The sequence below is a fragment of the Carassius carassius genome, chromosome 20, assembly GCF_963082965.1.
Source record: "Carassius carassius chromosome 20, fCarCar2.1, whole genome shotgun sequence".
NCBI classification, from domain to species: Eukaryota; Metazoa; Chordata; class Actinopteri; order Cypriniformes; family Cyprinidae; genus Carassius; species Carassius carassius.
Window position 1 is genome coordinate 10,448,455 of NC_081774.1, and position 18,160 is coordinate 10,466,614.

At 35.6% G+C, this 18,160-nt stretch overlaps 1 protein-coding gene across 1 annotated transcript; it reads left to right on the forward strand.

The window, feature by feature from the left end:
• The first annotated feature begins 5,371 nt into the window (after positions 1–5,371).
• Positions 5,372–12,002, forward strand: LOC132095767 (receptor expression-enhancing protein 6-like). The gene is made up of 5 exons (XM_059500869.1): positions 5,372–5,642; positions 8,175–8,268; positions 8,429–8,567; positions 11,503–11,659; positions 11,826–12,002. The coding sequence occupies exons 1-5, from the start codon at positions 5,525–5,527 to the stop codon at positions 11,858–11,860; spliced, it is 543 nt and encodes a 180-aa protein (XP_059356852.1). The 5' UTR covers positions 5,372–5,524; the 3' UTR covers positions 11,861–12,002.
• The last annotated feature ends 6,158 nt before the right edge of the window (positions 12,003–18,160 follow it).

An 18,160-nucleotide genomic window follows, 5' to 3' on the forward strand; every position in this document is an offset into this window, starting at 1 on the left:
GCTTTTTAAAAACAACCCCCCCCCTTGTCTTTTGAAAGCTGCATTTAAAATCCACAGTTGGCTCATAAATATGAGGGGGCATGGGCCCCCTCACTTTGAATGGGCATGACGCATATGGGTAGGCCTAAATCTTTGTATTCAAATAAATTTCAGTATTCATTTTACATTGTATGGACTTTTTCATTGTGTACGTACAAAAATTGTTGACTTCTCAATAGGAAGCTGACACACACAACATGTGGATTTAGCGTAGACTTAACTTGAGAGGCTGGAATTTCTCCAAATGAAGACTTGATTTCATGAAATGATGAAGACCATCACAGGCAAATGCAGCGGTGTCTCAAGTGCGATCAAACACTAATCCATTTATTAGCAGATATATACACTGACTGCATCATGAACCTAAATAACCACTGCAACTGCTTTGACGTCACAGCATTTTACCCTGCGTAAAGCACAGAAATGGAGACACTGAAAAGTCATTAGTCATGAGTGTGACTTGACAGGCAGCCTCAACTCAGAGTGTATGTAAACACACGTTATGGCAGTAGTAGATACTCAAGCAAAAAACTCTACATGCTTTTCTATAACATGTACACACATGCCCTAAATCTATACAGTAAGAGTTATACAGAGATATTAAACACAAAGTAATGGGGCACAGAGTACTGTCACACCGTTTGGCCAAATGGCAGTGCTAATGATCAGTTAAAAAAGTAATTCTGTGAAAAGAGGATTAAGTCCTCTGGACAATTAGCACATACTCTGCAGGCACAACATGGTGTTGTTATCCATTGTTATTTGGTCTGATGACTTTTTAAGAGTTAGGGAACACATGCCTGACATTGCTGGCACTGTGAGCAGTCAGGAGATGTGTGATAGTCTCAATAAATTCAGACATCCAGCTATTATAAATCAAATAAATTCAGGGAGTGTGTGTGTTCCAGAGGTGTGTTAATACTGGTCGGAGGATTAAATGGATTAGCCTGACCACAACAAAAGCCTGATAAAAAAATAAAATAAATGTCCAGTGAAGAATCAGTATTAAAATTAAATAAGAATAATTAGATGACGGTAAACCAGAAAATCACACCTGAATATGTGTTTGACTAAATTATCTACATTTAGGCCCGGTTTCACAGACAGGGCTTAGACTAAGCCAGGATTAGACCATAGATCAATTAGGACATTTAAGTAATTTTTATAAACATGCTTAGAAAAAAACATTACCGATGTGCATCTTAAAACTAAAAAGGCACTGATATATTTTTAAGATCAGTCAGTGCAAGTTTATTTCAGTGGAAACAGCTCAGACTTACATTTTAGTCTAGGACTAGTCTTAAGCCCTGTCTGTGAAACAAGGGGTTAATCTGTTAAATTGTTCCTACATATTGACAGATATTTGATATCGACGTTAGGTAGGATTAATGTCAATATCACAAATCTGACAATATGCCACTAATCTTCCGTTTTTAAACACATCCTAACTGGGTTTCATAAAAACTTCTTATTACACACATATTTTAGTTGCTAATGTTTAAAACATCTGGCATTTTTAATATTTGCCAGGGGAGGGCGTTCCTCTTCGTTCATAATGTCCCTCATTTTAACATCGTTGGTTTAACTAAATGTTTTTTTCTTTTAGGTGCTGTTTTAATTGAACTTCTACACAGTAATTTAAGGTAATATGACACACATTAAATGTTTAATGATTCATTTCCCTTTATATAACATAAAATGTAACAGCCATTTATAGCTAATTGTCACACTATTTTAGTAGGCTGTATCGTTAGGCCTATATATAGTGTCTATCCTTCTTTCTCATTGGCAGGTAAACCACTAGAGGTTGTAAAGAAAACTAAATATTTGGGAGATGTGATAAGAGATGACCTCTGTGATGATGATGATGATGATGATGTGCAGCGTCAGTGTGGAAAACTGTATGGGCAGACAAAATGCTGGCACATAAATTCCACATGTGCACACCTGATGTTAAAATCTCACTCTTCAAAACCTACTGCACTCCACCGTAGACTGCCCACCTGTGATGTAATTTTATGGAGTCGAAAATGAAAAAGCCTCGTCTGCATCATCCTTACAATTTTTTTTATTGTTTTATATGTATATATATATATATATATATATATCTGTATTTTGTTGTCTCTATGGACCTATGTGTTTTGAATAAAAGTTGATTGATATATAGTATAATATATAGTTTATTGTAGTATATAATATGTGTCATTTGGACAAATGTCCATATGACCAAATCATCATAGTCAAAATCTTAGCAAACTTCTATGGTACGTTTTTATGAAAGGGGTTGTTGTTTCCAATTTCACTTTTTTTTTAACGTTAGTTAGTGTGTAATGTTGCTGTTTGAGCATAAGTTGCATTGTTGAAAGTTCAATGCAAACGGAGATATCGTATTTGAAAATTCTGGCAGTTTAATGCCTACAAAAACGGCTGGTAAGGGACTACAAAGAGCTTGTTCCCAGGACCGTTACATCATGGACCCAAGATAAAGCCCGCCCCCGGGAACACGCAAATAAGGGGGCGAGGCCATGGTGTGCTGCTGTAGAAAAGAGGAAGAGAAAACTAGTCTGTTCTAAAAATGTCTTATAGACGGTTTCATCGGACGCACGCGCCTGGACCTAAGTTAACTTCCGGTCTGTGTTGTGTATATCAGTCTGGCTGCAGTGCCTTCTACAAACGCAGTTAAAGTCAAGGTGATGAGTAGAATGAAGTTGGGGTCAGGTGGTTGTGCTGCGGGATGTGTTTCCCATACATTTATTTATTTTTGGAGACTCGCCACAATTTTAAAACTGATCGATTTTCAAAAAGGCTTCGTTGAATAAACATGAGTAACGTTACGTAATGCACGTTTAATAATAATAACTCCATACATTTATATGTTTAAATATCAAAACGAGGCACAGGTGTTTTTATATCGCTGTATTTCTGAAGGAAGACTTGCATGTGCCTGATAAAGCAGCGTGTGAGCGTACCAGCTCTGCTTTGTTTACAGCTGTTACTGGGGAAACCTCTATTTCTCGCGCTTTATGTCTATGCTTTAAAACATCTCCTGCTGGCAAAGAATGAATCTGCATTTTCATTAAGTCCGCCTGACCCACGCGGCAAACATATTTTGTTTGTTATCAAAAAATATCTACTCTAGAGGGACTTGGCTGTTGTTATTGATTCTATTTGGAAGTCTACCGGAAGTTAATTTAGGTCCGCAGAAGCGCGCATGCGCAGTAACGTTTGTTTATGTTGTTACCGCTGAAACCGTCTATAATGGATCCAAAAGTTAAAAAAAAAAATATTCTAAAACATCTCTCTCTCTCATTCAGATCATTACAAGTGGAGCACAATCTGAGCTTGAGGGATGGGATGTTCAGATTGCTCAAGGCGGTTTAGCGATTCACAACACACTGAGCCAGCTGACTAATCTCAGCCCATTGCGTATTTCTGAGGGAGGGGATTTAAATGAAAGGAAATAATCGAGGTGTTTGTCAGAGAAGGGAAAAAATAATGCATTTTTAATTTGAAGCATGAAAACATGTTAGAAAACATGTTAGACTGCACCCCATAAACACAATTAAGCCTAGAAAGAAGAACAGTCAACCACCCCTTTAAGAATATGACAAAAAAAAGCATTCCTTTAAAAAGCATTTGTTATTATAAATATTGGATAGGCCTACTAAAAATAAAAATCTAAATTTTAGAATTCTATATTCTATTATTATTATTATTATTATTATGAGTTAAATTAATAATAAAATTACTTTTTTTTTTTTTAGATAATCTCACTCATATCAATAAGTTGTATAGTTGCTTCTGTCATAACTCAAGACCCTGCTTTAGCTGAGAGCTGAATGAACTGGTATTATAAAACACCAGTTTGACAAATTATTGAATGGAAAATTTTATGATTTTTTTTTTACAAACTGCTGCTCAGACAGGGGTGTGAGGAGAGGTGAGGTGGTACCAGTAAACACAGTGATTACCTCTTAATGTGAGACATCTTATATATGACACTCATTTGGCTTATCACTCTCTCCACACTGCAAAAAATTGACATACAAAAATAAGAAAATAATACCTAAATTAAGAAAAAAAAACACTAAAATCAAGCAAAATTATCTGCCAATGGGGTGAGAAAATTCTACTTGATAAGACATCTTGAAATAAGACAAAAAAACTTGTGATAAAAAAGTTCTTAAAATCTTAAAGCAAGAAAAAATGAAGTAAATTTAGATATTTTAACTTGATTCAAGTAGTACAAATATCTTGAAACCAATGCAAAAATAGTAAAATCTAGTATTTTTTCATGTTTTATTTGTGGTTAGTTTTAAATACTCTTGGTAAAAATATCTTGATTTAAGAATACGTATAGATATTTTAAGAGTGTCAGGCTTATTTTGAGGGAAAGGTTTGGTTTAAAATATCTTGATTTAAGAATATATACACATTTTAAGAGTGTCAGGCTTATTTTGAGGGAAGGTTTGGTTTTAAATAAGTATTTAAAGCCTTAAAATAAGACTAACTAATGTGAATGTCCCCTTGAATGTCTTGACTATTTCTAAAAATAAGCTCTGAAATGGAGATACAATTAATAAATATAGTATAAACTGCTGTGAAGAGTATAGGTGGAAAGATATCCCCAAAAATAAATAAATAAATAATAATAAACAGATTTCACCTGCCAATAAGATTGTATTCACTAAGAAAATTATACTAATACATTTGGGTAGATTATCATCATGGGTTTTAGCAGCACTGAAAGCTTTTGTGTTGAATAAGGATATAGTAAAATGAAATCCAGATATTAATCTCTTAAACAAATTATCCCTGATTGACTCCATTGTTCTGTAAAGCAAGATGGTTTCATCGTATATAGCCCACTGAAGCAGTTAATAGGCTGTGTAAGTAATCAGTTGGAGCCAAGGGTTCCCTTTGATTTTTTTTAAATCTAAATACAAACAAAACTCAAACGTGAATTAAAAAAAAAAAGTTTCTGATGAGAGTGACAATGACAATTAACCTGAGGGAACCCGTGGCGAAACAGCCTTTAGGATTGGCCTTAAACATTAAAATCTAATTTAGAAATTTTATATTTTGACACTCAGCTAATAGGACTACAAACAGGACTGCAGTGGGGTAAACCATAGGGTAAACGGAGAGGCAACACGGTTTTTTTTTTTAAAGAAAGCCATACTAAATACTGTAAAGCTCTGCTAAACGCCTCCTGCCTTCAAAGCTATTGTGCTCTCAGTCAAAAAGCAACATTTACGCAGCATTTCAACAGAATCGTAATCACCTGTGAGGCGGAATCATACAGTGCTATTAGTTTCTATTGGTCCCCGTAGACCCGCCTGTAATGAGCCAGTCCTGTGCTGCTGTAAGGAAACAAACTTTCTGCTGTTTGCTTGGAGATTGGGTTTGCTTGGCTTGGAAAACTAGTTTACAGCTCTGGCAGTGGTCACTACCTTTTGCTGTACTATAAACGAGGAAGGACAAAATGTTAAATAGTGTTACAGAACGTCACGAAGCGTTTTATAAGCAGAAGAATGTGGTAACGGATTTTCTAGCAGTTTTAGAGGAAAAAACTGGAGTTCAGAAACGGTACATTGCAACAGGTACGTGACTGGTTTTAGTATTTGGTTTGGAAGCAGCATCTTTAATTATTTAGTCAGGAATACATTAACCTATGTATTTAAGTTGTATTGACTATCAGCTGCCAGGCTTTGTTGGGCTTGTGTGAGTTTAAATGTTTTTCTTGGTAAACATTACAATTTAATCTATTGATTTTCTTAATAAAAGTATGAGCTGATTCTTTAAATACGTGACTTAAGTTTGTGTTACCCTTAAAGACCTGTTAAATGTTGTAACTAACGGAGTGCAAAGGGCTCTGGGAGTCATAGGCTAATGATAAGACAAGGAAAGTCCGAGTCATCGGATCGTTTTTTTTAAAGCGCGGATTCTGAACAAAACAACGATCCAGCGGATCTTTTGCTTTCTGCTGATATTAATAATTATATCATTACTCGTTCCCCGACATGACCTGGTATATTGTATTCTCTAAGTTCAACTGTAGACACATTTTGTTGTTTCTTAAAGTTTTACATTAAGATTTTATTAACCGACACTTCATAACTTGAGTCGATGAATAGTTGAAGCTGATTCAGTTTGTTTCGTTGAGTAATCCGGTTTTGAGAATCGGTTCACTCGATTCATCAAAGTGCTTCCAAAAATCAAACATTACAGTCGTGGCCAAAAGTTTTGAGAATTACATAAATATTGGAAATTGGAAAAGTTGCTGCTTAAGTTTTTATAATAGCAAGTTGCATATACTCCAGAATGTTATGAAGAGTGATGAGATGAATTGCATAGTCCTTCTTTGCCATGAAAATTAACTTAATCCCAAAAAAACCTTTCCACTGCATTTCATTGCTGTCATTAAAGGACCTGCTGAGATCATTTCAGTGATCGTCTTGTTAACTCTAAACTCTTAAAAGGAGGGTGATGCTTGAAATCATTGTTCTTCCATTGTTAACCATGGTGACCTGCAAAGAAACGCGTGCAGCCATCATTGCGTTGCATAAAAATGGCTTCACAGGCAAGGATATTGTGGCTACTAAGATTGCACATAAATCAACAATTTATAGGATCATCAAGAACATCAAGGAAAGAGGTTCAATTCTTGTAAAGTAGGCTTCAGGGCGTCCAAGAAAGTCCAGCAAGCGCCAGGATCGTCTCCTAAAGAGGATTCAGCTGCGGGATCGGAGTGCCACCAGTGCAGAGCTTGCTCAGGAATGGCAGCAGGCAGGTGTGAGCACATCTGCACGCACAGTGAGGCCAAGACTTTTGGAAGATGGCCTGGTGTCAAGAAGGGCAGCAAAGAAACCACTTCTCTCCAAAAAAAACATCAGGGACCGATTGATCTTCTGCAGAAAGTATAGTGAATGGACTGCTGAGGACTGGGGCAAAGTCATATTCTCCGATGAAGCCCCTTTCCGATTGTTTGGGGCATCTGGAAAAAGGCTTGTCTGGAGAAGAAAAGGTGAGCGCTACCATCAGTCCTGTGTCATGCCAACACTAAAGCATCCTGACACCATTCATGTGTGGGGTTGCTTCTCATCCAAGGGAGTGGGCTCACTCACAATTCTGCCCAAAAACACAGCCATGAATAAAGAATGGTACCAAAACACCCTCCAACAGCAACTTCTTCCAACAATCCAACAACAGTTTGGTGAGGAACAATGCATTTTCCAGCACGATGGAGCACCGTGCCATAAGGCAAAAGTGATAACTAAGTGGCTCGGGGACAAGAATGTTGAAATTTTGGGTCCATGGCCTGGAAACTCCCCAGATCTTAATCCCATTGAGAACTTGTGGTCAATCGTCAAGAGGCGGGTGGACAAACAAAAACCCACTAATTCTGACAAACCCCAAGAAGTGATTATGAAAGAATGGGTTGCTATCAGTCAGGATTTGGCCCAGAAGTTGATTGAGAGCATGCCCAGTCGAATTGCAGAGGTCCTGAAAAAGAAGGGCAACACTGCAAATACTGACTCTTTGCATAAATCTCATGTAATTGTCGATAAAAGCCTTTGAAACGTATGAAGTGCTTGTAATTATATTTCAGTACATTACAGAAACAACTGAAACAAAGATCTAAAAGCAGTTTAGCAGCAAACTTTTTGAAAACTAATATTTATGTAACTCTCAAAACTTTTGGCCACGACTGTAGTTCTACTCTGCTTCGCGTGTCTGTGTGACAAGAACCGATGCCGCACGATCAGTTTTTACTCCGAGGGCTATCTGACGTTTCCCTGTTACATTTGCATCTGTTTAGCCTATCCGTTATAGCTCTTTGTTTTAAGACAAAAAGAACCTGCTAGATTGAAAGCATCAAGCAAATGATCTATCAAGTGCCATTATCATATCTGATTTCTTTTAGCTGCTCCCAAGAGCTAGAAGGGTTATTTTTAATCATGTAGTAGCCTATGTTCTCAAGCGTCTGTGCAGAATTGCAGTGGCTGGACTACATAAGACATGTTTCCCTATGTTCACATATAAACACATAAGTCAGCCTGACACCAAACACCCTAAATGCCCTTCTTCATTTTAACAATGGCAGTGATCACGTGTCTCTCTATGTTCTGCAGGTGCAGTATCTATTGTGTCACTCTATCTGTTATTTGGATATGGTGCCTCCCTTCTCTGCAACTTGATTGGTTTTGCATACCCAGCGTATGCCTCGTAAGTATGCATGACATGTCAAATTTCACAAATGTCTAGTATGCATATTGGTGCAGATGCTAGACCTGGAGAACCGCACAGATGTGTTTGCACAGCACAATAATAAGAGCAGCCAACAATGACTGGCCTGTTTTCACATGTTATTCTGTTTCTCATGCAGCGTCAAAGCCATTGAGAGCAACAATCAAGATGACGACACCAAATGGCTAATCTACTGGGTGGTTTATGGACTCTTCAGTGTGGCTGAATTTTTCTCTGATATCTTTCTCTTTTGGTTTCCCTTTTACTATGCTGGGAAGGTAAGGTGTTTTAGTATTAAAATATTTATTTTATTCTTTGGGTGTATTTTGGAGATCTGTTTTAGAAACCATCCACCTTGCTGTATGTTAGCTTGTTGTAGGAGGACTGTAAATTTATTTGTATATAGGTCATGTTGAGAGGTTTTGCATAGTGTATATTTAGTATGCCTGACTATATGCCAACTCGAACACCAGCCTCTTTTCAATTTTGATCCTTGTTCTAAATTTTACTGACTGCTTTATAGCCAATTTATGCAAATTAACTAGCAGCTGATTTTAAATAATTAAATTAGCTTTTTTTTCTCAATTTCATTGTCCTAATTAAAAATCATTCTTAATTAGATGTTCACTATGGCATGATAAGTCACTGAACCCCCAACTGCTCCCCGGGAGCCGTGTGTGTGTTCACTGCTGTGTGTGTGTGCACTTTGGATGGGTTAAATTCAGAGTACGAATTATGAGTATGGGTCACCTTACTTGGCTGTATGTCACATCACTTTTTTTTTGTTTGAACACAAAAGCACATCCACATTAAACTCTACAAATGTAATGGACTTATCATGCCATAGCGAGCATCTAATTAAGAATGATTTTTTTGTTTGAGCACAAAAACGGTAAATGGTTTACAGGGGCTGGATTCACAAAAAAATCTTCTTAAGAAATAGATTAAGACATTTCTTAGTGAAATTCCATGATGCTAGCAAGAATATTCCAAAGTGTACTTCATGAATATTTCTTAAGTTCTCATTTTACTTGTTTTCCATCTCTCCTTAATCAAACACACATGATTCAGCTCATTAGTAGAGACTCCAAGACCTGAAATGGATGTCAGACAAAAGAAAGATGCAAAATGTGTAGTTTTTATACTGACCAAGAATTTAATGATTTTTTTTTAATTTCACTTAAAATACATTAAACTGTAGTAGCTACTAAATAATAATATGTGAAATGGTGAAATATTACTTTTTAAAATGTTCTATTTTAAAAAGGCATCACTCCTGATCTGATATTTTAATACTATTTCTTATTATAAATGTTAAAATCAGTTTTGCTGCTATATATATATATACAACCCGAATTCCGGAAAAGTTGGGACGTTTTTTAAATTTTAATAAAATGAAAACAAGGAATTTCAAATCACATGAGCCAATATTTTATTCACAATAGAACATAGATAACGTAGCAAATGTTTAAACTGAGAAATTTTACACTTTTATCCACTTAATTAGCTCATTTAAAATTTAATGCCTGCTACAGGTCTCAAAAAAGTTGGCACGGGGGCAACAAATGGCTAAAAAAGCAAGCAGTTTTGAAAAGATTCAGCTGGGAGAACATCTAGTGATTAATTAAGTTAATTGATATCAGGTCTGTAACATGATTAGCTATAAAAGCTTTGTCCTAGAGAAGCAGAGTCTCTCAGAAGTAAAGATGGGTAGAGGCTCTCCAATCTGTGAAAGACTGCGTAAAAAAATTGTGGAAAACTTTAAAAACAATGTTCCTCAACGTCAAATTGCAAAGGCTTTGCAAATCTCATAATCTACAGTGCATAACATCATCAAAAGATTCAGAGAAACTGGAGAAATCTCTGTGCGTAAGGGACAAGGCCGGAGACCTTTATTGGATGCCCGTGGTCTTCGGGCTCTCAGACGACACTGCATTACTCATCGGCATGATTGTGTCAATGACATTACTATATGGGCCCAGGAATACTTTCAGAAACCAGTCGGTAAACACAATCCGCCGTGCCATCAGCAGATGCCAACTAAAGCTCTATCATGCAAAAAGGAAGCCATATGTGAACATGGTCCAGAAGCGCCGTCGTGTCCTGTGGGCCAAGGCTCATTTAAAATGGACTATTTCAAAGTGGAATAGTGTTTTATGGTCAGACGAGTCCAAATTTGACATTCTTGTTGGAAATCACGGACGCCGTGTCCTCCGGGCTAAAGAGGAGGGAGACCTTCCAGCATGTTATCAGCGTTCAGTTCAAAAGCCAGCATCTCTGATGGTATGGGGGTGCATAAGTGCATGCGGTATGGGCAGCTTGCATGTTTTGGAAGGCTCTGTGAATGCTGAAAGGTATATAAAGGTTTTAGAGCAAAATATGCTTCCCTCCAAACAACGTCTATTTCAGGGAAGGCCTTGTTTATTTCAGCAGGACAATGCAAAACCACATACTGCAGCTATAACAACAGCATGGCTTCGTCGTAGAAGAGTCCGGGTGCTAACCTGGCCTGCCTGCAGTCCAGATCTTTCACCTATAGAGAACATTTGGCGCATCATTAAACTAAAAATATGTCAAAGACGACCACGAACTCTTCAGCAGCTGGAAATCTATATAAGGCAAGAATGGGACCAAATTCCAACAGCAAAACTCCAGCAACTCATAGCCTCAATGCCCAGACGTCTTCAAACTGTTTTGAAAAGAAAAGGAGATGCTACACCATGGTAAACATGCCCCGTCCCAACTATTTTGAGACCTGTAGCAGAAATCAAAATTGAAATGAGCTCATTTTGTGCATAAAATTGTAAACTTTGTCAGTTTAAACATTTGCTATGTTATCTATGTTCTATTGTGAATAAAATATTGGCTCATGTGATTTGAAAGTCTTTTAGTTTTCGTTTTATTAAAATTTAAAAAACGTCCCAACTTTTCCGGAATTCGGGTTATATATATATATATATATATATATATATATATATATATATATATATATATATATATATATATATATTATATTATATTATATTATATTATATTATATTTGATTAGTATTTTTTTTATTTTTAACTGTGATACATGTTTAGTTTGTTTATTGAATTGAACGTTTGAATAGAAAATAGAACAGCTTGGAAAAGAACAGCATTTATTTGAAATAGAAATCATATTTTTGAACACAATGGAAGCAAATGTGTAGCTGACATATATGTATTTCAGTGCCTGTTTCTGCTGTGGTGCATGGTTCCGGTCTCCTGGAATGGCTCTCAGATCATATACACACGTATGGTGAGACCTTTCTTCCTCAAACATGAAGCAGCATTCGACAATGTTGTCAGCGATTTGAGTGGAAAGGCCAAGAGTGTGGCAAAGGAAGGTAAACCATAACATCCAGTCATCAGAAATCCATCATCAGTTCACTTTCAGTCTCTTATTAAATTAGTGGCTCTGTCTTCTGTAATACTTAACTTATTCATTTAGTTTTGCATTGATGTCTTCATGATCCAACTCAAGTTCTGTTTTCCTCTGCCTTTTTCCAACAGGCTTCACTTTGTTGAACAGTGATAAAGGGAAATGATTCGAAGGTTGTGATGTAAAGAATCATTTTACCAAGAGCCTCGTTTACATTTGCCTTTTTATTTTTGGCTGCCATAATGTTTGTCACTAACCCACTAACTGCATCTGAGCCAGGCAGCACAATCACCCCAAAAACGGGCCTTAAATGTCCACAAATGTTCTTGGGATACTATTCATTGTTCATCCTATATTTTAGCACTTTGACCAATGAAAGAACTGTTGAAGTCACTGTCTTTTAATAAATTAAACTGGAAGGATCTATGCTTAAATATAAAAACATTAAATAAATATATAAACATTGTCCCAATTTGTATTAATAGTTTGTTTTTCTTACAATAACTGGAACTTTTTGTTGTGTCTTAGGAAAAGTTATTTAATTTTGTCTTTTTAGTGTATCTGTTTTATCCTTGACCAACATATGTTTTGATATACGATGTTGAATTCGCTGACTCTGGATGATAACTGTGCATTAGTGTGCTTTTCCATGTCATATCTTCCTTTGTGTAATGTGCTTTTAGGCTTGAACAGTTAATTTATGCTGATATTTATGGTCTTGAACTTCAGACTTTTGAAGGATCAGTTTTGTGTAGGTGTCTTAGGTGGCCCATTTATGGCTCCAGTGATCTACAGGAAGTAGTTGATTGTATGAACTGCTTAGGTCTGAGGGCTCACCTTGTCTGTGTACCATTTGTTTCAGATGTAGGAGCTAGGAATGGCGTCACACCCAAGTTGCCGTTGCTCCAGTACACAAGTCAGAAAACTAAAATGGAAGCGTCTATTGTTAGCAGTACCAATCATTAAAACATATAAAGTACATATTAATTAGAGACAGACATACAGAAGTGCAAATGACCAGTTTGACTTACTGTTGATGCACTGAGCAGCCATTTTGGATTTTTAAGTCAAGGTTGTTGGGGGCATTAAACATTTCTACTGGAATTTGAGTAGAAAAGGTATGCAGTGCAAATTTTTGAGTGCAACAAGTTGTCTGACTAAAACTCCTGGCACAATTTTAGCTTCACATGGTCTTTGTTTTTATATTCCAATATTAGCCTTGCTATGGATAACTCTGTATTAGCAATGTAATATTAAACAGAGTTAGGGTAACAAAGCACTACATGGGTATTAGAAGACACCGTATAATATTTCCTTTTGGCTGTTAAACTGTTTTGCAACAAAGCTGTTATGTTAATCATTTTTTTTCCATATAGACAGAGAAATATGAAACCATTTTACACCCTTTCAGTATGCTGAACCTGAGAAGATGACTTCTACTTCCTCAAGCTGCAATGTTCTGTAAAAGAAAACAGGTCATTGCCTCATCAGTCATTCTTTATAACTGGAAATCTTGGAAACAATAGATAATATGTGTACTTTTGCTCTTTTTATTACACCTGTCACAAGTCTCACATTCAGCAAAAAACTGAATTGTCATATTTGTGAATGATTAACGTCGATAAGATAGGAATTCACTATGTGACGTTTGTGAAGCCTGGATTGTCTAGTCTTGAAATAATTTATGTAACTTATTAAGAGTTTCATTAAAATAAACCACTAACAAACTTTGGTGTTGATGTGCATATTGTAAAAGTGTGTAATGTTAGTGGTTATTTTGGTCATTTGATGTTCTAATTGATGAAAAAAATGAGTCCGTGCACCATTTACCTTTAAATTAAACATGCAGTAAATATTTGCAATGCTTGAAATAATATTTTTTCATACTGTACATTAGAAAGAAGCTCAATACATATGCTGTGGATAGTATGAACATTTGAATGTGATAACCCTGGGATATTACATCCTGCTGTACTACATGTTTGTTTTCAAACGTTTGTTTCAGTATCCTTTTTAGTCTCTTACAGTTCTATATCAAGATATGAAGATTGTTTCTTTACAGCATTAATGAAAACAGCAGAACTTTGTGTGTATTACATATATATATATATATATATATATATATATATATATATATATATATATATATATATATATATATAATGTATATATATGCAGTGTTGGGGAGTAACTAGTTACATGTAACGGCGTTACGTAATTTAATTACAAAATTATTGTAACTGTAATTAGTTACAGTTACTACGAAAAAATGAGTAATTAAATTACAGTTACTTATGAAATTTTTAACGATTACAAAGGGGATTACATTTGAATATTTACACACATCCACATACAGATTTAACTGTTTTCTTTCCCAAATTGCACTGACTATTCTGAGACATACCGCCCTAATAATTTCCGGGATGCGGAAATACAGTCTGGTTCGTAGAATCCAGTCATAAGAACGGAATGGCTAACGCGGACGGAATATGCCACATTTTGGATGAGTAAATCAAAAGTAGGTCAGTACACTTGAATCACAACATGACCTCGACTAGTGTCTGTGAATATTAAGCCCCAAAAATGCAATAGCCTATATGACTTGCACATTCTGCGTGTCTGTGGAAATCAGGTGCGGACTGGACACCGGGAGAACCGGGACAATTCCCGGTGGCCTGGCAGCCGATTTTGCCCCACTATTTAATATCATTATTGTATAATTGCCTGCCGAATGTATTAAAGCGATCATTTGCGAATCCGCCATTTGATAATTAAATCTCTAATAAGTCATGAAGTGTTAGTCATGACTCGCGCGCTCTCCGCGCCTCCGCCAAACGGTTTGATTCAGACTCAGAGTAATCAGAGAGAGAGAGAGAGAGAGAGAGAGAGAGAGAGAGAGAGAGAGAGAGAGAGAGAGAGAGAGAGAGAGAGAGAGAGAGAGAGAGAGAGAGAGAGAGAGAGAGAGAGAGAGAGAGAGAGAGAGAGAGAGAGAGAGAGAGAGAGAGAGAGAGAGAGAGAGAGAGAGAGAGAGAGAGAGAGAGAGAGGATTGCTGGAGCAGAGAAGCAGAACTACTGTTCAGGGTTTTAGGTCAGTTTCATCTGTAAAGATGCTTTTTTGTCTTTGTTTTTTTATTTATTTAATCAATATTTATTTAATTTGCTCATCAGTCATCTCTCAAAATACTATATAAAGGACATCATTATTATCTGTTGTAATGTTACAGTAGGAATTTATCGGAAAAAAAATTCAGATTTTTTTTTATAGGTTTAGGGGGAGCTACTGACGGACAACAACACAACCCTTACGAAAATTAAAATTTTAATATTTAACTATAAATCGAGAGAAAATGGTTACTATTGTTTAACTGTGGTAACAAAAAATGTAAAATTATTTTACAAATGTATTTATTTAAAAATAAATACAAATCCATTTGCAAAAAAACAAAACAAGGTTATTTTACTTTTATATAGGCTAATAAAAGCATGGTTAATTTTTGTAAGGGAAAAACACAAACAAGACTCGTGTACAGTATTAGGATTTTTCTATAAAGATATTGTGGTATTGTAGAGTATTGTATTGTAAAGTATAGTTTTGTTCAATCTTGAGTATTAAAGTCATGAGAGAGATGGATAACAGGGCAAAATAAAAAGACTGAAGAGAAAAATGGAAGTGAAGGTGCAGTTCAGGAGAGAACTTTTAATTATTTTGCATGTCCCCTAATTAAAGATTTAAACCTTTTTTTTATGTCAGGTCCATACAAAAAATAGTTTTGTCCATGAATTTTTTTGTATGAGTTTGAATTTTCCAGTCTGATTTTTTTTTCCCAGTCCGCCCCTCCTGTAAATTAATGGCAAAGACATGGTTTCATTTTCTACACATAGGCCTACTGAAGCTTGCAGTGTTTTCAACCTCTGCCATCTCAATATAGGAGTACACGAGCACATAAACATCATTTCTAGAACTGTTCTGTGTCACTTCATGAGCATTTTACTTATTTTGAGAAAACTATCATCATATACAAAGAGACAGCAGTTTAAAAAAAACACCAATGTTTCAGGAGTTTAGTACACAGAATACGTCACATGCTTATTAGATAACTGTATTTAAGTTGATGTATATGCTTTTATTTATTATTCTTTAATTTTCACAAATTTAGAAAAGTAATCAAAAAGTACTCAAAAGTAATTAGTTACATTACTTTAATAAAGTAATTGAAAAAGTTACACTACTATTACATTTTAAACAAGGTAACTTGTAATCTGTAACCTATTACATTTCCAAAGTAACCTACCCAACACTGTATATATGTGTGTGTGTGTGACCCTGGACCACAAAACCAATCATAAGGATCAGTATCTTAAAAGCTTTCCATCGATGCATGGTTTCTTAAGATATGACAATATTTGGCTGATATAGAACTATTTGAAAATTTGGGATCTGATGGTGCAAAATAAGAAGATCAACACTGAACCTTTTTAGAGTGTTTGCATTTGGATATTAATATGCAAGACCATATGTGCAAATACAGAGGTCAAGTATCTGCCTTAACACAGAGTGTGTACAGTGTTTAATTAGGCAATGACACTCAGTATATGCAATATTTGTTCAAGTGAGGCAACAGTTGTAGTGCAAGTGGGAGTTAAAGTGTACCACTGGGACTCAGAGCAAGAAGTAAACAAGGGTGTGAATGATTGTTTAATCATGTTAAAAGCGGAGCTCTAGTGGAACAGCGTTCTCAGGTTACCTTTTTATTATAAGAGGACTATGTGAATGGAAGTGGAGATGTCATTCTCAGTGCACCTGTTACAGTAGCAAGTAAACTGTGTTCACTGAGATATGAGCCATGGTTATAATGTTGAAGCATTTTATTCATACACAACACTTAGATTTTTTAAGAGCAGGATCAGTATTGGTTGTCTTTGAACTTTTTGAGATAATTGGCCAGGCAAGGGATAATCAAAAGGGAGAAAGTTCCAGCAAGAAATGAACAACATCTTGAAATGAAAGTATTAATGTATACATAGTGTTGCCAATACTCTATCCATTTTTGACAATGTAGTACTGATTCTTAAAGGAAGAGGGAGACAAACTGTACCACTGATTTAATGTGACATCTGATGTTATCTGTCAAGAGCAAGAATAAATCAGAATCTTTAATTAGTTAATCACATTGTACTGTAGAGAGAAGCTGAAATGCATAAAAATAGCGTTGCCCACTGTAGAATATCCTAAAAGTAAATGTATGAATACCCCCTAGAAATAAACAAATCGCTTAGGCTACTAAATCATCCGCTGTAAAGCCTAACAAAATTTTTGTTTGTGTTGTTGTTGCTTAGTATTTCACATGGCTTTTCACAATTTAATTTATTTCAAATTGAAAGGGAAAGACATAAAAGCATGGGAGAGTACTGAATATAAAGGCAGACATTATTATGAGGTGACTAATATCCACATGCTGTTTGCGGACTGGCCTCCTGCTTCCTGCAAGCTATTATCAAACTGTACACCCCAGCCTGTCTGTTCTGATTATATTTGGTTGTCTACCGCCTCCATCTCTCCACATGAAAAGAGTATGCATGATTAATGAACCCCCAGTGTTAGTTTATACAGATGTAATGCTTGCTGGTCTGAGTTCTTTACTTGGTGAGGTCTTTGTTTGATACTGTGTAATTGTGCTGTTTGATACCAATAACTGTTAAGTATTATACACAATACTCAGGCAGCTACGGGAATGTGCTTTCTGAAAGATTATTGTATTAAACTGAGATTATTATGGGCCACCCTTCCCAACTCTAGCTGCCTGCCAGACGAAGAAAATGGAATTGCCGCAAGGAACTCCATTATCACCATCTTCCACTAAGATTCAACACGAAGATTCAGTCTGTGACAGGGACTAACATTCTTCTATCTGCTTTGTTAGCAACAGCCAAAGCATCCCCAGGTTCAGAGAGAAGGAGCACAAAACACTGTAAAAATTAAAATGTACTTGAGACACCATTAGGGGATCCCTTAGATTTTTTTCACACTGCCTGGACCCTCTGGAAAACCTCTATTCAAGACACTTAACATATATAATGAAATATCTTGAGTACACAATATTTGAGGCACGTTTAAAGTAGTTCTGCCATAGTTGCAGTCTGAGGAACCTCAATGGTTTGTTAATTTTTAGATTTTGACGCTGTATTTGAAAAAAAAAATTAAATGAATTACCTTAGTTTAAATGTTTATTTAAATGTGTTTATTTACATTTTCAGTGTTAATTTACATTTTTAATTGTTGTTTTTATTTTTTAAATTGCTATTTTTATTTATTTTTATGTTTGTTTAAATGCATTTTTAAAGTTATTTTCTATGTATTTTAAAATAAATTTATTTTCAATGTTTATTTTGAATGTATGTTTATTTATAAAAAAGTCTATTTAGATTTAGTATTTATTAAAATGTTCATTTTAATTGTATTCCTTAA

Bases quoted from the DNA above. Each gene is read 5' to 3' on its own strand.
- LOC132095767 (XM_059500869.1), top strand. From the start codon at position 5,525: ATGTTAAATAGTGTTACAGAACGTCACGAAGCGTTTTATAAGCAGAAG. The intron at 8,269-8,428 runs GTAAGTATGCAT...TTTCTCATGCAG, and splicing joins GCATACCCAGCGTATGCCTC to CGTCAAAGCCATTGAGAGCA. The intron at 11,660-11,825 runs GTAAACCATAAC...TTTTTCCAACAG, and splicing joins CAAGAGTGTGGCAAAGGAAG to GCTTCACTTTGTTGAACAGT.